We start from the raw sequence: 22,967 nt of genomic DNA on the forward strand, positions 1-22,967 counted from the left end.
GGCCCAGATTTTTACATCCTAGATTGCTGAGAGGTGCAGGGGAGCAAATTGCACAGCCATTGGCAGAAACTTTCCAGGCCCCTTTGAACACAGGATGGATCAATGGGTCTTTGCAGTATGGATTAGAAGTTGGCTAAGAGATAGGAAACAGAGGATAGGTATAGATGGGCGTTTCTCAGAATGGAAACAAGTTGAAAGTGGTGTTCCCCAGGGACCCTTGCTTTTTCTGATTTATGAAGATGGGTGTTGAACGCAAAATCTCTTTCTTTACAGCTCAGTACCATTTGTAAATTAAGTGAATTGTGAGAATGACACTGAGCAACTTCAGAAGGGCATTGATAAGTTAGTCAAATAGGCAGTGAAAGTGAGGTAATGTATTTTGGTAGAAGAAAATAGAGACAAACTATAAAAGCAAATGTAGTCAGGCCATATTTGGAGTGTTGTGTTAAGTTTTGGGTACCATATTTAAGGAAGGATATGAAAGCCCTAGAGAGAATGCAAAGGAGATCAACTAGAATTATACCAAGAATGAGGAATTTTAGACACAAGGAAAGATTAGTGATATTGGGCTTATTCTCCTTGGATCAGAGAAGATTGATCTGATCTTACTGAGGTGATCTGATCTTACTGAGGTGATCAAAATTATGAACAATGTTGACAGGGTAAAGAAGAATATTCTGCTTCCACTAGCTAATATGTCAATGACTAGGTGTCACAATTTCAAAATGATCACGAGACCTGGATGTGAGATGAGAAACTCCAGGATTTGGAATGCACTGCACTGGCTGGGGAGGGGTGAAGACAATGCCATAGGCATTTTCAAAAGAGCTGGATACATATTTGAAAGTGATGAATTTAGAGGGCTATGGAAATAGGGCTGGAGAATGGAACTAGATGAGTAGCTGTTGCAGGAGCTGGTACAGACAGGATGGATTGAATAGCCAACTGTCAGTAAAATTCTGACCTAGAAGTGATTATGGATGATCTGCTAGTCTATGGATTGTGTGATGAAGGAAGAAGCCAATGCAGACCATGATCAGAGCCTAGAGGGTTTGCCAGATGAACCTGAAACTGAATAACAAGAAACTACAGCTAAAGATGACTGAAGTACATAAGTCATGTACTGAAAGCCAGTGGAGTAGATCCAGCACAGATGTGTACAAGGTACTGCTAGAGCAGAGAAACACATCTAATGAAGGCATGGAAAGTAGTCCAGTTCAGTGAATATCAGGTCTGCACCCAAGCTTTCTGGCTTAAGTGGTATTTTAGCTTTTGGAAGTGTGGTAACAGGAGTGAAACGACAGGAAGTCAAATTTGATTTTGGTTCTCCATTCTTAGTTCAGGCAATGATTTGGTACCTTTATCAGAGTACAAATGTTCAATGCTTTCAACAAAGTCAACTGACTTGGCAACATGTGACCCCTTGGAGAAGTTGTCACCTTCATTGTACTCAATAACCATGAATAACCAGACATAATGTCTTAACCATAAACATACAGATGGAACTGAGAAACTGCTCTTTGAGGAGATGGCTGATGAGGAAGATGAATATTCACCACAAGATATGAACAACCTTTGGTCCCTGAGGTCAAGCAACAGGACAAATACATTGTATGCAGGAGGAGGTCAGGCATCCTCTTAGTTTGCACGAACTATTTCTGCTCCAGGTTTCCAAGAGTGGGTGTTGTGCTGCTGACTGCAAGCATACAATTGTCAGGTTGCTGGGAAGATCAGTTTTTAACACTTCTAGGTCACTGGTTTTCATGTGTTCCATCTGCTTTACATTTGGCCTGCAGCCAACTATACTATTTATATCTATGTGAGCCCAGCTGCACTTGGGCCATATATGATTTATGGCAGCTAATGTGGCCAGCACTTAAGGCCTGAAACTTCTACACACACACTATCCATGGAACTGCTGTGTCATTCCCTTTTGGCTTTAAACTTGTGTTCCTCTGTGAAACACCCATAATAACTCAGAGTGAGGTAATGTAAATTAGAAGACTGGAAATGCACAGCACATTGGCAAACATCTGGGAACAGAACTGATTATACTTTATACTTTCTAATTAAAGCGTTTTAATCTCAATGCAATACACAGAACCCAATTCTCAAGTATGGAATTTGCCCTTTGGCTAGAAGCCCTTTAGCTAGGCTAGAAGCCCTTTAGCTAGGCTAGAAGCCCTTTAGCTAGGCTAGAAGCCCTTTACCTAGAAGCCCTTTACCTAGAAGCCCTTTACCTAGAAGCCGAAACCACAAGGTCCTGCAGTTGTTGAAACAAGAGTTGTGTGGATTGTACGCCAATATTGATGGTCAGACAATACCACTGGTTATATTGCGACAATTTTTGCACGCACACACACATCTTAAGGAGACATTTGCAAAAATGATTTGAAAACTTTATTACTGAGGCAATGTGAATATATATGCACATCTCATAATTAAGATCTCTAAACCAAGAGTGACCAAGTTGCTGGTGCTTATTCTAATGACAAATTGCAAAACTTACCACTTGGGACATATGGATATTTTACACTAGCATATTTGTTATGCAATGCAATCCAAAATTCCATCCCAAAATCTGCTATTTTTCCTCAGCATATTTTAAAGCAGACAAGTCAAAGTGGACAGCCATGGTAATAACTGTGTTTTTCTCCTTTGGTGGGAAATGTATACATGGTGCTTGACCTAAAGATTCTTGATAATTATAATCCCATGAAAACATTTGAAAAGTAAGCAAAAAAAATCTTAATTTTATTAACGTATCAGTGCAGTGAGATTTGGTCACAGAGGCACAATTATGACTTGGAGAATTTTAGGACACAACTACATTTTTAAATATAGGTTTCAAAAACATAAGGTTTGATTAATGGACATTTACAAATTTATCGTATTTTTTTAAAAATACAACATATATCTTTCCTCTTTGATCTGAAAGCAATCATGGGTACAAACAAAACCAAGAAGCCCCTTGCTTTATTCACAACTGCAGTTTAGCTACAGGTAAAAGGTTTGACATTGAACTCAAAACAATGAAATGCACCAAATGTTCAAAAACAGAAATAAGATCAGTCTCCACAACGGAGCTGTTAGTTTTTTTTAATGTAAAAAAACTATATGACCTTAAAGGAAGCAGGGAAAATATAGCTTAAGAATGTGCAAGCTGCAACTTTAAATTAAACACATCCTGATTTGAGACAGGAATTGAAATCACAACATTTTTATGTCTTTCTTTTTCTCCTTAGAATGTCGATTAGCAAGATATGATCTTGCAGTTACAGATCTATCGGGGGAAATTGGTGTCTTTTAAAGGCAGTCAAATGTATTACGGCACAGAAAATAAAAGGCAAACATTTAAAAATAACATGGTATATCGCAACATCAATTTCAAAACCAATAATCAAGAAACTAGACAGTTAAGTTGAAGCATAAATGCTTCTAAATGAGACGATTATTGTGCAAATCTGGATCTACTGGCCATTTTCCTCCTCTTGTCATATTTACGAAGACCACTTTGAACCATAATTTCTGGACTTTCAGGCCGACCCTCAAGCGTGCAGCATCCTACAGGTGCAGGGAGGGTGCTGATTGGTGGCAGTGATATTTCCAGAAGTTTTGAACTCACAGTAAGGTAACTGAACAGTCAAGCTGTGTTTTCAATATGAAACATTTGTACAGTGAAGTCAGATTCTAACATTTACATTTGCTCAATGTCCTTTGTCATAATAAAGATATCTTCTATATGCAAATATGTAGTCCAGCTTAACTGCTAAATGGGGCAGGTTACTTCAAAATTACATGGTAGCCTTCAGTATTTTCAGCTGTAAAATAAAAAAAAACTTATGATACTTCTGCTTAATATTGGGTTGGCTTGTACAAATTGCTTGTGAAGAATACATACCTTTTATTGTGCTGATGACAAAACAACTTTCATCTTGGAGGTTGTGAACCATCTGCAAAATACATTTTCTTTAGGAACATGTGAAGGACAATTATTATCCTAAACATCCAGTGTAACATTTCAACACACAGCTAACGTGAGTTGGCACAGTGGCTAGCACTAGAAAGAAGGGTTCAATTCTCACCTCAAGTAACTGCCTGTGTGGAGTTTGCATGTTCCCCCTGTGTCTCTGTGGGTTTCCTGAGTACGCCAGTTTCCTCCCACACTTCAAATATGTGCAGGTTAGGTTGACTGGCCATGCTCAATTGCCCCCAAGTGTCAGGGGGATTAGCAGGATAAATGCATGATTATGGAGATAGTGCATAGGTAGGATTGTCGTCAGTGCAGGCTAGATGCACTGAATGGCCTCCTTCTGCACTTTTGGAATTCTATGATAATTTCAAGAAACTAGTTGAAATGTCCAACTCTATTCCAGAGACTGGCACAAAAAGGAAATCTTCAAAACTATAGGCTTAAGATAAATCCAGTTTCCAAGACTCGCTGAAGACCTCCTCTCAAACTATTTGCTCGTGTGAAGGGCAAACATCAACATAGACTAGTTGAATCAAATGGCCTGTTTCTGTGGTATGAATTTCACCTCATTTCCATTGAGACCTTGGCATGTGAAAAACATAATAATCTTATAAACCTAATAATTGTGGAGGACATGTCTTAAACACACACTTATCTTCACAACCTGGCCTTGTACCATTTATAAAGGAAGGTAGTGGTATTATCACTGGACTATTGAGACCAAGGTAATGTTCTGGATTCGAATAAATACAGTTGAATTAAATAAAAATCTGGAAGTAAAAGTCTAACGATGACCATGACACTCAAATGTTGCAAAAACCCATCTGGTTCATGAATGTCTTTTACGGAAGAAAATCTTTACTTGGTCTGGCCTGCACATGACCCACACTACTGTGGTTGGCTCTTAAATGCCCTCTGGAACAGCCTAGCAAGCCACTTTTCATGGGCAAATAGGGATGCGCAACAAATGCTGGCCTTGTCAGTGATGCCCATATTCCATGAAAGAAAGAATTTTTAAAAATCCATTAGTGACATGAAAAATTGAGGTTGAGCACTAATTTGCAGCATGATGTAGCTGAAAACTTGGAGCCAAAAAAAGGAGCAGTCTTAAACACTGGATCAACTATCTATGTTACTAAAACCTGATCTATTTCTGTTTGTCCATCTTTTGCATCAATGATGGTTAAAGGAATTGAAACTTAAAATGTTCACAACTGAAACAAAAATAAATGGTCTGAGTTTAGTGCTTTCCTTGGACTCCAACCCAATTTATGTTCATTTTAAATTTTGGTGTACTCTAATAAGATAAATGGGAGTAGCTTCCCTTCGGTAAAATGGGTGCAACAGTAGAGGCTTTTTTAATCTAACATCCCAATTGTGTTCATGAAGGAAACATCAGGCCACGATCTAATATACTGAATTTGGATTTACTTTGTGCTCAAGTTAGATAGTTGAACGCACTGCAGTTCCAAAGGCAAATGTTGTAAATTGAAGTTTAAATTAGGTTTTATATCAATTGCAATATACTATAAAAATGCTAGTTTCCTCACATACGCTGACAATACCCAGTTGTACCTCATCACCATCTCTTTCAACCCTTTGAGTTTCTAAATTCACAGACTGCTTCTTCAACATCCAGTACTGAATGAACAGAAATGTCCTCTAATTAGATACTGTGAAGACCAAAGTCATTGTCTTTGGCTCCCATGACAAACTCTGTTCCCTAGCCACCGATTTCATCCCTTTCTGAAGTTGAACTATACAGTAATGGCACAGATGCATGCTTTGAAGCTCATCTTGGAGTCAGAACAAAGATTATCTATTTCCACCTCTGCAACATCTGCCTCCACCCGTCTCAGCTCACCGGCTGCTGATAATCTTCATCCATGTCTTTGTTAGCTCAAGATTTGAAAATTCTAACACCTGACTGGCTTCCCACACCCTATCCTCTATAAAAGGAGTGATCATCCAAAAACCTCCGACTCATATCCAGAATCATACCAAGTCCTGTTCACCCATCACCTTATGTTTGCTGTCCCACGTTGGCTTCTGGTTGAGCAATGTTTCCATATATAAAATTCATTACTTCGTTTCTCCCCATCTCTATAATCCTCGCCAACTCCACAATGTGACAAAATAGCTGAGCTCCTCCAATTCCAATGTCTTGAGCATCCCTGATTTATATTGCTCCATCAAAAGAGCGTTCAGCTGTCAGGACCCCAGCTCTGGAATTCTCTCCCTAAACTTCTCCACCTCTCTACCTTGTTTGTTTCCTTTCAGACATGCATTAAAACCACATCTCTTTGACAAGCTTGTGATCATGTGACCTAATATCGCCTTCTGTGGCTGAGTGTCATACTTTCATGATGGTCATGTGTGAAGCACCAAGACCTTTTATTACTCAAAGCCCCTTTATAAATACAAACTGATGTTACGGACACAACCGATGTTATGTACGTATTAAATTACTAAGAACATAAGAAATAGGAGCAGGAGTAGGCCATCTAGCCCTTCGAGCCTGCCCCGCCATTCAATAAGATCATGGCTGATCTGTTGTGGCTCAGTTCCACTTTCCCGCCCTCTCCCCATAACCCTTAATCCCCTCTCTTATCAAGAACCCATCAACCCGCTTCTTAAAAATATTTAGCGAGGCAGCCTCCACCACTTCAACGGGCAGAGAATTCCAGAGATTCACCACCCTTTGAGTGAAGAAGTTCCTCCTCAACTCCGTTCTAAACCGCCTCCCCTTTATCTTGAGGCTGTGCCCCCTAGTCCTACTGTCTTTTTTGAGCGGGAAGAGTCTCTCCACCTCTATCCTATCCATCCCATTCGGGTAATCACAATCTCCAGATCAATTTAAGATATATTGCTAAAATTCATATCTTTGCCTTGTTTTGCAAGGTTTGCAAACATTCTACACCTTCTGTCAATGCAATTGTTTATGCTAATGCAGCCATTTTCAACTTTTTTTTGCTGGTCAACTAAATTAAGCAGCTTTAGAGAATAACAGAGATTAGAAGACTAGGGTATGAAAGATTTTTTTTTAAAATCAAGAAAACAAGTTTGGTACAGACAAGTTCAGTAAAACTCTTTCTTACTTCCAAACTCTTATACTTATCAGAGAGAGAGAGAGGCATTAAGCCAAAGGATGCACAATAGTCTGAAAGGGAGAACTCGTTAGTTGTTGGCTACTGGCAATCAGGGGTTATTGGGAAGCATGTAGGAAAGTTTGTCCAGCGCAGGCCTGATCTGGAAAGCAGATGAAGCATCATTGGTGGGGAAAGGGCAAATAAAAGCTGCACAGTTATACCTTTGCACAGTGCCTGTAAACTGCACTAGCTGGAAGTCCACTGCTAATCACATGATTGTCTCCCAGTCAGTAGCCATATTCAGAGATGTTCCCACTTACTGCCTTGCACTTCAGGTCATATGCAATCTTTGAACTGTTCCAGAAATCCACACTTTGTGACATCCACAGTGTGTTCAATCCCTCCTCACCCAGAAGCATGTGCTCAGGTACCACGTCTGACAAAGCAACAGTCAACATATTGCAGGTAACCGGGGCAGGCATACAGCACGTTAAGTATGCTCAAGTCCGCACTGTGTCCTTTTTAAAACGTTTAAAACCAGATGTATTTCAGATACACCTCTGCAGAGGTGGAGGTTAGAAAAAAAATTCAAAGGAAAGAATTTCAAGATCAAAAAGTTAGAATTCCACCAAAAGCTTGAAACTTTTCATCCCTGCTCATGTCCACCAGAGGGGACAAGGGATGGGTCAATTTAATACATTATCTAAAAGCTGGCATCTCTGACACTGTAGCATTCCGTTTCTACGGCACTGAAAAATGTCACCCTGGAATATATGCTTATGTCTCTAGTGGAGCTTGAACTTAAGACATTATGACTCAGTTAAAAGTGCTGCTGCTTCTGAACCAATACTAACATCTACATTCTTGAGGGGTGAAGAAATGTAATAAATGAGTCTTCCAATCCAGTTCTTTACAGACTCATGACCATGGCAGCAGTTACTAAATTTGGATGATTCTCAGATTTCTCAGCAACAAAATTCCTACTTACCTGATCGCTGACGAGAACATGAATACCTGTTGGACCCTGTCTGTACACCTGGTTTATCTGGTTAGGAGATATATTAAAGATAGTAGCTATCTTCTTGGCAAGTTCTGCTGTTGTCAGTTCTTCCAGGTAGATAGCATGGTACACTAGAGAAGAAAAGAATGATTATAAAATGATTCTATCCACAGTGTGCAATCCACTAATTCTTGCTAATTAATTTAAATATCATGTACCTTTAGTTATAGCACAAACACTAATACTGAACATAAGGTAGCATAGTGATTACATTACTGCACTAGTAATTCAGCAGCCTGGACTAATGATCTAGAAAAGAGAGTTCAAATCCTGCTGTGGCAGTTTGTAAATGTGAATTCAGTTAATTAAATAATCAAGAATAAAAAAAATTAGTGCTAATGAACCCATCGATCGAAAAACCAAAATGATCCATTAGAGAAGGAAACTTCCTTGTCCTGAACCAGTATGCTATTAACCTCTGATCACTCCAAACTCACAGCAATGGCTCTTAACTGCCCTCTAAAGTCTATCAAGCTTTTGAACCACCTTGCACTACAAAGTCCACCGAGCCCAGTCAATCCTGCAAAGTCCTCCTCAGTAACATCTGGGACTTGTGCCAAAAGAGCTATTTCAGTAACAAAGTCAAACAGACTACCAAGAGCACCAACACGAGGGGTGACCCTGTCTTCACCAATCTACTTGTGACGATTACGTCTATCCGTAGCAGTATCGGTAGGGGCGACCATAGCACTGCCTTTGGGGCGAAGTGAGAACACCCTCCATCAAGCTGTCTGAGACTATATTAAATGGGATAGATTCAGATCATATCTTGCAGCTCAAAGTTGTGCACATAAGCCATCAGCAGCAGAATTGCATCCCATTGCATTCTGAACCATCTGGTATATTCTTCATTTTATCATTCCCGCCAAGCTAACCAACCATTCCACATTCAATGACTGTAAAAAAACATGCTAGAGGCAGCATTGCTCAGACCTGAAAGAAAGGTGTCAAGAGTTAAGCAACCGATTAGGTCAAAGCTCTGCAATCCTGCCACAGAGTCACGAATGGTAATGGACAATTAAACAAACAATCTATAGGAGGAGGGGGAGGGGGGGGCTCCATGAACATCTCCATCCTCAGTACACAAATGTGAAAGACAAGCACTCACAACTATTTTCTGCCAGAAATGCTTAGTGGATGGTCAATCACAGCCTCTTCCTGAGATTCTCATCATTACATTGCCAGTCGCCAACCAATTCAATTTACTCATGAGATATCAAGAAACAACTAAGTGCTATGGAGAAAACAAAGTATGGATCTTGACAACATTCTGGCTGTAATGCTGAAGATTTGTGCTCCAGAACTCTTCAGTCAAGCTGTTCAAGTAAAGCTACACCACTGGCATTTATCCAAGTAAAAAATTGCCAAGGTTGGTGCTCTTTACAAGGATAAATCCAATCTGCTCAATCCCAGTCCCATAGCCTGTGCTCAACTGTAATGTGATAGAAAATGTCATCAACTGTGTTGCCAAATGGTGAGGGGCTGTTGCTGATGATTACATTGTGTTAAGTATCATTCACAAGTCCTTTGAAAATAGAACAGGCTTTTCTTACATTCAGCAAAATCTAGATAAGATCCAAAATTGGGGATGTGGTAACATTCATTCCTCAACTGCGAATGTAATGACCACCTCCAACAAGAGAGAGTGTGAACAGTTCCCCGTGACTTCAATGGCATGGCTATCATTAACACCCTGGAGGTTACCAAAATCACAATTGGAATGGCACAAATATTGGAACACAAGAAAGGTCAGAGGGTGGTTATTTTGCAGAAAGTGAATGACCTCTTGACTCCCCACAGCCTTTTCAATATCAATGCAAAAGTCAAGATGATGATGGAATACTTTCCACTAGCATGGGAACATAACCACCTCCCAAGTCACACCTTAACCACTGGAAGTACATTGACCCAGTGATGGTGAAGGAATGGCAAAAAACCTGGAACTCCCAATCTAACACACAATGATGGCATTTTCATCACTTGGACTGCACCAGTTCAAAAAGGTACTTCATCCACCACCTTCTAGGTCAATTAGGAATGGCCCATAAATTATGGCTTGCCAGCAATTCACATATCCCATGAATGAATTTGTTTTAAATAAGTGGATGTAAGGCAGACTATTACTCTGAATGAATTATAAGCAGCCAATGTTGAATAGTCTTATGAAAATGGCTTCCATTTCATGTTAGCTTCATAGAGCATTGAGGGACCCTACCTTTAAGAAATATTTTACCAATTTCTACAAAAGACAAGTTTTTGAGATTTTCAGCTGTGGAATTTTCTCAGTATATCATATATATCATAGCTAGAGAATGACGCAACCTATGCACGGTCTGGTCCATCAAGAATCATTCAGATTCAGGCTTTACAGCAAATACAACAAAAAATATTTTTCCAACTAAATGTGTACATGTTCACACACATCTGCAAATATTAAGCATGGTTTTAAGAACTTTGGTTTTGTGAATTCCATTACAGTAAGGCTCATCTCTTGCAAATGTGATATTTATTGTTATTGCCAGTGAAGCAGGTTTGAAGAAACTCATTTTACTTGAGTCAGACAATGTTCAAACTTATTATCACATCCTTTTTCAAATAGGCATTTGTTAATTCTTCATAATGATCACAAGATAGTGGAGATTTACCAGGATGTTTGCTTGGAAGACAGTTCTCAAAGAGAGACTGGAAAAGTTAACACTATTCACCTTGGAGCAGAAGTTGAGAGGTGAAAATAATAGAGGATTTCAAGAGGATGAGGGGCTTTGATAAGACTAGACAGAGAAAAATTATTTCCTCTGTCAAATGGGTTAATGATGAGGTCATACATTGAAAAGCATATGCAATATGTAAGCAAGAGGATATTTATTTTCCCCCATCTTCCTCGTCAAAGTTGGAGCAAAGTAGTCAAAAGTCAGAACAGTCCACCTGAAAAGATAGTGCAAGTAAGAAAAAGAATATTGGACAGGTTCTTGAAGATGATGAACCTACACAGGATTATGGAAAAAAGGTGAGGATGTGGAACAGAGTAAGGGTGCTTTTGCAAAGGGCTGATATAGATATGATACAGAACAGATGGAGACAATTGAGCCTAACTTTATATGATTCTATGAGTTGAAGGGGCAGATTACATTGACTAGGTTCATATTCCCTCGAATATGGAAAACATAATTCAATTATGATGATTAAAGGGCTTGATAGGGTGGAGAGAACAAAATTATTTCCTCTGGTGGGGGAGCTCAAAACGACGGCAGACACTGACATCACGCTATCTCAATTGCTCCTCTTGAGCAGTGTATTTGGAATGGGAAAACACTTTTATAAAAGAGAAACACTGGAGCAAGACCACAGCTGCACCACCAAAGAGTTGCTAAGATGGGATGACATACAGTAATGTGTGATGACAATACTTTTGTTATGAGCCAGATTCAAATATTTGGGGAGAAATGCCATAGTTGTCATGATGGACAGTTAGTGGAGACAATGCTTTTTTTGGTAAGGATATTAAGCCTTTGTGCAAGTGACTTTGCACTGATGTTTCAGGTATTGACTGTTAATTCTGCTATTCACAGTCATCACCTGTCCCTGGTTGCAACTGCATTTTTCCTCTTGTCTGCTGAAAAGCTATGTCCCCGTAAGGCAATGTTAATCAAGAAATAATAGGCTATAATAATTTTGGGATGGAATGCAGTGTAGTATTCAAAATCTATCCAAGTACTCAAATCGTGCTTGTATAATACTGACAATGTGCCCCACTAAGACCCTGGTAAAGTTTGCATAACACAATTTGACCCTTGCCCGTAGGTTTTGCAGCAGGTGCCTCCAGCCACAGTTCAACTCCATGTACCTTCAAATAAGAATGTCATTTTAGATTGCTGACTAAGAAAACATAGCATTTCCAAAGTGAAGATATTCAAATTATTGTTCTCTTATGGTTGCATACTAGTCATGGAACCACATCCCGCTCTGTTCACAAATGGATAACATTATGTACACGTGGCCATAAATCAGGGATGAGTGGTAATTAAAGCACTTTTTGCAACCTGTAGTGAAATGCAAATATTTCCAGATCAGGGTTTACCAACATATGGCACATTGAAAAATTCTTGTTCAGCTCGCAGACGAGCTGACAGTAACTTGGCTGCTTCTGGAGACTATGATTGCCATTGGCTGTTTCCAGAGACTGACATCCTTTGGCTGTTTAAAGAAGCCTGGATGTGAGACTAGCAGTGTCACCTTGTAATTCTACAATCACCTCTGCAGCCTTGACAAATCACGCCCAGATTTTCATGGTCACCAAGTGTGCATTAACTGATTAAATTACTGTAAGTATTTTCAGGGTTCTCGACCCACTGAATAGGAATATGTACAAAAACACAGAAGTAAAACAGTAAATACTACAAACACTCAGCAAATCACTGATGTTTCAAACAGAAGTCCTTAATTAGAACTGAAAGATAATGCAAATAGTTTATAATGGAGTTGTCCAACATAGACTCCATGGTCCAGGGTCAATAAATTTCTGATGCCTTATCTTTGCAATATTTGCTCATCCGTTTTGTAAGGAAAAAAAAATGGCCCTTTATTTCAAATGAGTGGAATTACTAGACTTCAAGTGGAGAGAAATGTTAACTTTCCTATTCATAGAATTCCTACGGTGGAGGAGGAGGCCATCCAGTCCATCGAGTCTGCAACAACCCTGACAGAGCATCCCATTCAGGCACCCCACCTCATCTCCGTAACTGTACGCATTTACTCCACCAATCCCCTTAACCGACATATCTTGGGAGACTAAGGGTCAATTTCGTATGGCCAGTCCACCTAATCTGCACATCTTTGGACTGTGGGAGAAAGCCAGAGCACCCAGAAGCAGCCCATGCAGAAACAGAGAGAAATTTCACAGTCACTCAGGAATCTGGGTCTCTGGCACTGTGGGACAGCAATGCTAAACACTGTGCCACCATGTTATTGTTTATGTTCTATTACTGTCAAGACTGTAGACAAATGTATCTGTATAAATCACTACCAAAGTAATGTCTTGTGGCACAGTGGTAGTGCGCCAACCTCTGAACCAGATGTTCTGGGTTCAAATGCAATGCCAGGACTCGTTGACCATGGAAGGAGTCTTCATAATGGAGTTCAACATGCTGCTAAGAACTAGGAGCAGGAGTAGGCAATTCAGCCCCACTGAGCTTGCTCCACCATTCAATACAATCATGGTTGATCTTGGTCTTGGCCTCAACTCTCCTGCTGTTCTCTGTAACCATTCATCCCATACTAATTAAAAATCTGTATCTCCACCTTAAATTTATTCAATATTCTGGCAGCCACCATACTCCGGGATACGAATTCCAGATTCACAACCCTTTGGGACGAGTAGTTTCTCCTCATCTGTTTTAAATCTGCTACCTTTTATCCTAAAACTATGACCTCTCTTCTAGATTGCCCCACAAGAGAAAGCATCTGTTCTACTTTATCAATACCTTGTATCATTTTATCAACTCGATCTCCCCTCATTCTTCTAAATTTGGGAAGTATAGACCTCAGCTGCCCATAACCCCCTCATCTCAGGAATCAGTGAACTTCCTCTGAACTTCCTCTAATGCCACTACATCCTGAAATAAGGGGACCAAAACTGTACACAGTACTCCAGGTGCTGTCTCATCAATGGCTTGTATAGTTGCAGCAACACTTCCTTACTATTATACTCTATTCCTTTAGCTACAAGTGCCAACATTCCATTTGCTTTCCTTATTACCTGCTGTACCTGCATACCAGTTTTCTGCGACTCATGCACGAGAATACACAGATCCCTCTGCACTGAAGCACCCCCGAAGTCTCTCTACACTTAGATAATGAGTCGTCTTTCCATTTTTCTGACCAAAATGGATAATCTCTCACTTATCTATGCTAAACTCTATTGCCACATTGTGGTCCACTCTCCTAACCTATCTATATCCATTTGTAAATTTATTTCCTCATTGCAACTTACTGTTCCAACTATTTTCATGCCATCTGCAAATTTGGCTACAGTACCTTCTATCTGTATCCAAAACTTTATTGCAGATTGTAAATAGTTGGGGCCCGAGGACCAAGCCTTCTGACTGGCAGTATGTAACTGCCAATCAGAAAAAAAAACATTCACCCCAACTCTCTGCTTTGTCGATGAGCCAGTCCTCGACCCAAACTAATAAATTACCCCCATTCCCATTTTATTGAACACCTTCCTGAAATCCAGATATCCTACATCTACAGGATTCCCATTATCCACTTGGCTTGTTATATCTTTGAAGAACTCTGATATCCTCATAAGAACAGGATATGGCGCTCAACTCATCGATCAACAGTTCCGACGTCCCATAGTGAAAAACTGCACAGACCTCCTAAGACAAACACGGGACAAACTCAATTACAAGATAATGGTTGGAATGCGAGTCTTAACAGGTAATCAAATCTTCATTGTCCAGTACTTCCCCAAAGCGGAGAAGCTATGATATCTTCTCCGGAGCCTTTAACATATCATTGATGAAGACCAACATCTCGCCAAGGCCATCCCTACCCTCCACTACTTGCCTTCAAACAACCATGCAACCTCAAACAGACCACTGTCCACAGCAAACTACCCAGCCTTCAGGAGAACAGTAACCGTGACACGACACAACTCTGCCACAGCAACCTCTGCAAGGCATGCCGGATCATTGACGCGGATGACATCATCTCACGCGAGAGCACCATCCACGTATATGCTTGTGACTCGGCCAACATTATCTATCTGATATGTTGCAGGAAGGGATGTCCCAAGGCGTGGTAAATTGGCGTGACCATGCAGATGCTATGACAATGGATAAATGAACACTGCTCGTCAATCATCGGGCAGGAGTGTTTTCTTTCTGTTGGGGAACACTTCAGCAGTCTGGGCATTCAGCCTCTGATCTTTCGTCAGCATTCTCCAAGGTGGCCTTCACGACACACGACAAAGCAGAATCGCTGAGCAGAAACTGATAGCCAAGTTCCGACATGAGGATGGCCTCGACCAGGATCTTGGGTTCATGTTATGCTATCTGTAACTCCACGACTTGGCTGGGCTTGCAAAATCTCACTAACTGTCCTGGCTGGAGACAAATCACACCTCTTTAACGTGTGCTTAAGCCTCTCTCCACTCACACTGTCTGCACCTGTAAAGATTTGATTACCTGTTAAGACTCGCATTCCACCATTATCTTGTGATTGAGTTTGTGTCTACATATGCCCTGTTTGTGAACCTGATGAAGGGGCAGTGCTCCGAAAGCTCGTGCTACCAAATAAACTTGTTGAATTTGAAGAACTCTAGCAAATTAGTCAAACACCATTCACATGGTCTTTATAAGACCATGCTAATTCTGATGGATTGTGTTTTGACTTTCCTGTTAGTACTTCCTTAATAATGGATCCTAACAATTTTGCAACAACAGATGTTAAACTAACTAGTCTAGTTTCCTACTCTCTGCCTCTCTCCCTTTTTGAATAACGACATTACATTAGCATTTTTCCACTGGAACCTTTCCTGCATCCAGGGAATTTTGGAATATTATAACCTATCTCCGCTGCCACTTCCTTTAAAGATGTGAAGATGCTGGTGTTGGACTGGAGAAGGCACAGTAAGAAGTCTCAGAATACCAGGTTAAAGTCCAACAGGTTTATTTGATGAAGGAGCAATGCTCTGAAAGCTTGTGCTACCAAATAAACCTATTGGACTTTAACTTGGTGTTGTGAGATTTCTTACTACCTTTAATACCCTAGGATGTAGACTATCAGGCCCTGGGGATTTGTCTGCCTTCAATCCCAATAGTTTGTTGAGTACTGTTTCCCTATCGACAGTGACTGTTTTAAGTTCCTCCTTTCTATTTCCTCTGCATTACCTGTTACTATTTGGATGGTACTAGTGTCTTCCACTATAAAAATTGGAGGCAAAATATTGATTTAGCATCTCTGCCATTTCTGAGTTCCCTACTATTAATGTCCCGGTTTCATCTTCCAAGGAACTAGCTATTCTCTTCCCTTTTATATACTTACTGAAAGCTTTTCCTATATTTTGTACTAGTTTTCTTTCATAATTTACCTTTGGTCTTTTTATTACTTTTTAAAAAACCCTTTGTTGATCTTTAAAAGTTTCCCAATCTTCCAGACTGCCACTGGCCATTGCAGTACGGCATGCTTTAGTTTTTGTCTTTATGTTGTCTTTAACTTCCTTGCTTTGCCATAAATCATTTTTTTCTTCTCTTACAATCTTTCCTCCACTCTAGAATATGTTTTCGTCGGGAGAAATTGAACATTCCCTTCAACAACTGCCACTGTTCGTCAACTGTCTACCTTTCAGCTTCGCTGCTAAGTCCACTAGGGTCAGCTTGGGAATCCTTCCACCACTTTCCCACTATTCCCCAAAGGGAAAAGTGGTGTGTGAAGATATGCTAAAAGAAAAAGCGACCTCAACATTTCAACACTCAGTGCAGTTAGCGCACAGAATACAAGATGCAGTCCACACTATCAACAAAATGTTTTTGGATTATGTACACGTGAAGTGAAGCATATGAGCTTTGCAAACTATTTTACTTCACTATCACCTTCCCGAAATGGGTCAGATCTCAAACAATAACGAAACAGGGTACAGAACGAGATAGAGAATCTGGTGAATTGGTGCAGCAACAATAATCTCTCCCTCAATGTCAACAAAACAAAGGAGGTTGCCATTGACTTCAGGAAGCGTAAAGGAGAACATGCCCCTGCCTACATCAATGGGGATGAAGCAGAAAGGGTTGAGAGCTTCAAGTTTTTAGATGCCCAGATCACCAACCTGTCCTGGTCCCGCCATGGCGACACTATAGTTAAGAAAACCCATCAATGCCTCTACTTTCTCAGAAGACTAAGGAAATTTGGCATGTCAGCTACGACTTTCACCAATGTTTACAAATGCACCATAGAAAGCATTCTTTTTGGTTGTATCACAGCTTGGTATGGCTCCTGCTCTGTCCAAGACTACAAGGAACTACAAACAGTCGTGAATGTAGCCCAATCCATCAAGCAAACCAGCCCCCCATCCAGTGACTCTGTGTACACTTCCTTGGTAAAGCAGCCAGCATAATCAAGGGCCCCAAGCACCCCAGACATACTTTCTTCCACCTTCTTCTGTGGGAGAAAGATACAAAAGTCTGAAGTGACGTACCAACCAACTCAGAAACAGCTTCTTCCCTGCTGCTTTTAGACTTTTGAATGGATTTACCTTGCATCAAGTTGATTTTTCTCTACATCCTAGCTATGACTGTAACACTACATTCTGCACTCTTGTTTCCTTCTCTATGAACGGCATGTTTTATCTGTATAGCACACATGAAACAATTTTCACTGTATGTTAAAACATGTGACAATAATAAATCAAAACCCAAGGGAAATTAGAGATGGGCAAGAGGTTGGCCTTGCCAGCGATGCACATATCCCATGAATAAATATTTTTAAAACTTCTGAAAATTAACCATATGCCAGCAAAAACTAAACAGAAATGGAGTGTAACAACATTTGATGTTACTATTGAAGTTGTTGTGTATTGTAGACCAATATAACACATCATGTAAATATGAAAATCTGTCCTTTAAAATACTTCGTAAATATGTTAATATGTACTCCTGTAGGTTTCAGCCAAATTCTCCATATTCCCCAGTGATACAGAATTCAATGAAGCCCCTCACTCTCCACCCACACACACATTAACCAGCTACTCTCATCCTGTATAACAAACACCTCTTCCCAATCCACCACCCCCACACACTCACTCATGCCCTCCCTCCAAACTCCACTCTGCTCACACCCACTGACTGATGCCCTCCCACACCACCCCCATCGCCCCCCCCCCCCCCCCCCCCCGCAAACGTATATACTCTTTCTTTACTCAGTCACTCATTTATTCATACCCTCCCACCCACCCCAACTCCTCCTCCTCTCCCTTCCCCCAACTTAGATTTTTCCACCTTGCCCAGATATGGGGAAGCTGGACTGGAAAAGCAACAATGATAATAGTAAATAATAAAAATATTTTAGAAATTAGAGTCAATTTCTGCACAGGTTTCCTCCTGGTGCTCTGGTTTCCTCCCATTCCAAAGATCTGCAGGTTAGGTGGATTAGCAATGGTGAATATGCAGAGTTACAGGGATAGGGTTGGAGGTTAGAACTGGTAAGATGCTCTGTCAGAGAATCGCAAAAGATTTACTGAGCTTAATAGCCTCCTTCTGCACTCTAGGAATTCTATGAAAGCAGCTGTCAGGGTGCAACTATCAGGGCCCAATTATCAGGCCTCAGATACAAGGAGCAATCCTCAACCCCTAAATCCCCATCTCTCCAGCAGGGCCTCATCATCCCCACCCCAAAACATAGCAACTGCTGCTGAGGGAAGGATCTGGTTGAGGCCATGGCCGCAGTGACCTGCAGTTGAGTCTAGTCTGGCCAAATCATTCCAATGGGACCTCAGATTGAGCTGCATGATCCAAATGTTGGGCTATCAATTCCCTCAGCAGCAGCAGCAGTAGGAAATCAGCTCAGCACAATGAGGCATTCTGCAGGCTGCACATGGAAGCAAAAGGTACCAGGGCACAGCCTCTGCTTCTCCCAATCACAGAAATCAAGTCAGATTGGAGGCAGATTAAAAAAAAGGCCAAAGAGAAAAAAAATTAAAAGGTAGAAATCCATGATCAAAAAATCTGTACTCCAACAAACGGCAGAGATTTCTCACCCTTCACAAATACAGACAATGTACTGTAATCTGGGGAATCCTGTCACACAAAAAATGCTGCCTGTTTACATGATAGAGTCTATTTTTTTTAAAAAGAAAACTGACACACTCATTGGCTCTGACAAAAACATCGTTGGTGACCTACATGTTTTAAGTGCCCACCAAAAATTGAGAGATGTAACCAAGATCTCCAAGTTTTGGGGAAACTGATGGGATTGAAGATTATCAGGATCTCCAGATCCTGATAATCTTCATCCCAGAGTATTTAAGGGAGTGGCCCTGGAAATCGTAGATCCACTGGTGGTTATTTCCCAAAATTGTTTGGACTCTGGAATAGTTCCTACAGATTGGAGTGTAGCTAACGTAAGCCTGCTATTGAAAAAGGGAGGTGGGGAGAAAACAGGGAACTATAAACCTGTGAGCCTAACGTCGGTACTGGGGAAGTTGCTAGAGTCCATTATCAAGGATTTCATAACTTGGCATTTGGAAGGCAGAGGTAAAATCAGACAGAGTCAGCACGAATTTACAAAAGGGAAATGGTGCTTGATGAATCTACTGGAATTTTTCTGAGGATGTCGCTAATAGAGTTGACTGAGGAGAACCAGTGCACGTGGTTTATTTAGAATTCCAGAAGGCTTTCAACAAGGTCTCGCATAATAGACTACAATGTTAGGTTAAAGCACATGGGATTACAGGTAATGTTTTGAGATGGATAGAAATATGGTTAGTAGATAGGAAGCAAAGAATTGGCATAAATGGGTCTTTTTCTGCTTGGCAGTTAGTGACTAATGGGGTTCCGCAGGGATCTGTGCTAGGGTTCAACTGTTCACGTTATACATTAATGATTTGGAAGAGGAAACTGATATTATCTTCAAATTTGCAAATGATACAAACTTAGGTGGGAGGGTGAGCTGCGAGGACGACGCAGAGATGCTTTAGCTTGAATTGGACAGGCTGAGTGTGTGGACATTTGCATGGCAAATGCAGTATAATGTGGATAAAATGTGAGGTTATCCACTTCGGTAGCAATAATAGGAAGACAGATTATTACTTAAGTGGGTGTAAATAGAGAGGTGGATACTCAACGAGACACTGGAGTCCTTGTGCATCAGTCGCTGAAAGCAAGCACACAGGTACTGCAGGCAATAAAGAAAGCAAATGGTATGTTGGCCTTCATAGCTAAAGGATTTGAGTATAGAGATAGGGATGTTTTGCTGCAACTGTATAGGGTGTTGGTGAGGCAACACCTGGAGTATTGTGTGCAGTTTTGATGTCCTTACCTGAGGAAAGATGTCCTTGCTGTAGAGGGAGTACAACAAACATTTACCAAGCTGATTCCTGGGATGGCACATAAGGAGGGTCTAAATTGATTAGGATTATATTCACTGGAGTTTAGACTAGCGAGGGGAGAGAATCTCAGAAACTTATAAAATTCTAACAGGGTTAGACTGAGTAGATTTAGAAAGAATGTTCTCAATGGTGGGGGAGTTCAGAACTAGGGGTCATAGTTTGAGGATAAGGGGTAAACCTTTTAGAGCTGAGGTGGAGAAATTTCTTCACCCCGAGTGAGGTGAATGTGCGGAATGTAGTTGAGGCCAAAACATTGTCCGATTTCAAGAAGAAATTAGATATAGCTCTTGAGACTAAAGGGATCAAGAGATATGGGAGGAAGGGGGATCTGGATATTGAATTTGACGATCAGCCATGATCAAGATTAATGGCGGAGCAGGCTCAAAGGACCAAATGGCCTATTCCTGCCTCTAGTTTCTAAGTCACAGATTTGAATCAATTTGTAGTGACAACCGATTAAGAGTGAGAATACAAGCAGCTTTACTGCAGTTCTTGTATTTGAAAACCCAACCTTTTTTGTGCAATTTTTAAATAAATCAATAAAAACATAACTTTTATGTTACCCAAAAGCCTGGAGAACAAGAAATAATAACAGGATTCAAAACAGAACTAGACAAGTAAAGAAAATTCACATCTGTAGAAATATATCAAGATAATGTGAGAGGTTAGATAAGTAGACTAGGTGAACCTGCTTCACTCTTGCATGAAAATTAGCGTATCTATGAGTAGCTGTAGCACTGAACTAAGTGAATCTATTCAAAGCTATTAACAAGATTTTAAACCTGGAAATTGGAAATGGGCTCCTTAAGTGGCAATCAATTCCCCATTTGCTATGAACAATGTTAAGTCCACTACATGCACAGATCTACACTAAGAGAAATGGAACTTGTCTAAGTAATCATTTTTAAAGAACATTCCAGCAAAGCTACACAAGAATACTTACCATATATTGCACGACTGTCTCCCTCTCCATTTTCATTATCTTGCAAGTTAGCCAGTTGTGAAATACTTCTTGCATGCTGTGATTCTTGGCAAACATAGATAGTTAACCTCGGTCTAACAGATCTGTATTAGACAATAAGATGTTATTAGCCTTAAGTCACCAGGCAGGATGTTATGCCAAGACATGGCAAATCAGTTCTCTTTAAAATGACAAGGTGATACATTACTGGTAATGACAGTGGCTTGACATCTTATTTTCAAAGACTGGTCTGAGGAATATCATTAAAAAAAAGGATGAAGCTAATTTCTATCAGGTCATACAAATTCTGTAGCCTACACCTTTGTTTAACGTCCAAATATTAGGGGAGACACAACCACAACCAAACTATCCTTTTATTTTTCTTTTTAACCATGGAGATGGTGTGTAGAATCCATAAAGTTCATTTTGCCCCTTAGTGTCCAAAGATGGGCAAGTTAGGTGGATTAGCCATAGTAAATGCATGAGGTTACAGAGATAGGGAGGAGGAGGAGGTCTGGATGGAATGCTCTTTAGGATGGTTGGTGCAGACTCAATGGGCCAAATGGCCTCTTTCTGCAAAGTGGAAACTCCATGGTTCTTCATTCATAACACGACTGCTGCAATTTAGACTGAGCAGGCTGACGGAATCAAAGTATTGCTCTCACTATTACCACAAAGTGGGTGGAGAGATTCAATGTTACAAATGTTTCATCATAGCTACTCGCTTGGATTAAAAGAATTAAAGGAAAGGGACATCAAGATTAAAGTAAAAAGATATGTAGATCAGGAAGTAACAACCAAGAGGTAGAAAACCAGTTGTAAAAGCACAGGGATTTAGAGGAATTTAAAAAACCAAGGATGCTAGAGAACGCCATTATTTTTAGATCCTGGAAAAAGAAGTTGAAATCGGAAACAGTGCAATGATTTTTGAACAGAGTTAGAAGAGCACTGACGCTGCAGTTTTGATAAAACAAGGAAAGATGCAAGAGATTAGTACTCCGCATCTCGCCTCCAGCCCATCAAATGCTGAGCCTTTTCTTGTATCCTGTCTCAGTGCAAGAGAAGCGTTAGAAGAGCCCATCTCGCTATGGAAACAGTGAACAATTCTCGGACAGACGTGTCCTTTTTAAAAGTAAAGTGCTGTGCAGAAAAGCATTTGGCACAAATTGGAAGCAGTTTTACCAGAACGTCAATATTATCTATTCCTGATAATTCAAAATTACTTTAAAGCTGAATCACAGTTTAAAAAAAAACTTCTAATACTTTTCATTCTAGAAGTTTAATGTAAATTTCCATTGCAGAAAAACTATTTAGGGTTATTATAGTGTAAGTGAAGGTCTAAATGTGAAACTAGTAAGAGGTATTTACTGTGCACATGAGCAAATATATAAGTCACAAAGAGAGGTAAACTCAAAAAGCATTGTGTAGATGATGGACAGGATGTCAGGACCAAGACGACTCAGTGGGGCAATGTCAGTTAACAATTAAAGAAGGTTCACAGGATCATGATCAAAGTTGAAAGAAACAGTGGAAAAGAAACCCTTAAATTTATAGTGCTTTCATGACTACCAGACTTCAAGGTACTTCACGGGCAATTAAATAGTTTCTGAAATATAGTCACTGTTGTAATATAGAAAAAACAGCATTTTGGGCAATGCAAATTCACAAACAGCAAAGGTGATAATGGCCAGATAGACCTGTTTATAAAAATGGGAAAATATTCAACAGCTTGACAGCATCTGTCGAGAGAGAATACAAATATGACACTGTCCAAATCTGCT

General features: G+C 40.3%; 1 protein-coding gene across 2 annotated transcripts in view; it reads right to left on the bottom strand.

Annotated features, from left to right (window-relative positions):
* Positions 1-2,385: 2,385 nt before the first annotated feature.
* The window catches only part of LOC145346441 (upstream-binding protein 1-like), an 87,737-nt gene continuing 67,155 nt past the window's right edge, over positions 2,386-22,967 (bottom strand). For both annotated transcript variants that reach the window (XM_080193676.1, XM_080193677.1), the window contains 4 exons: positions 21,169-21,290; positions 8,051-8,193; positions 3,902-3,953; positions 2,386-3,821 (listed from right to left, as the gene is read on the bottom strand). In XM_080193676.1, coding sequence (XP_080049802.1) covers positions 3,784-3,821; positions 3,902-3,953; positions 8,051-8,193; positions 21,169-21,290 — 355 coding nt within the window. In that variant the 3' untranslated portion in view covers positions 2,386-3,783. The remainder of the gene's footprint in view (positions 3,822-3,901; positions 3,954-8,050; positions 8,194-21,168; positions 21,291-22,967) is intronic.

The sequence above is a fragment of the Carcharhinus amblyrhynchos genome, chromosome 8 (genome assembly GCF_965287045.1).
Source record: "Carcharhinus amblyrhynchos chromosome 8, sCarAmb.v2.hapA, whole genome shotgun sequence".
Lineage (NCBI taxonomy): Eukaryota > Metazoa > Chordata > Chondrichthyes > Carcharhiniformes > Carcharhinidae > Carcharhinus > Carcharhinus amblyrhynchos.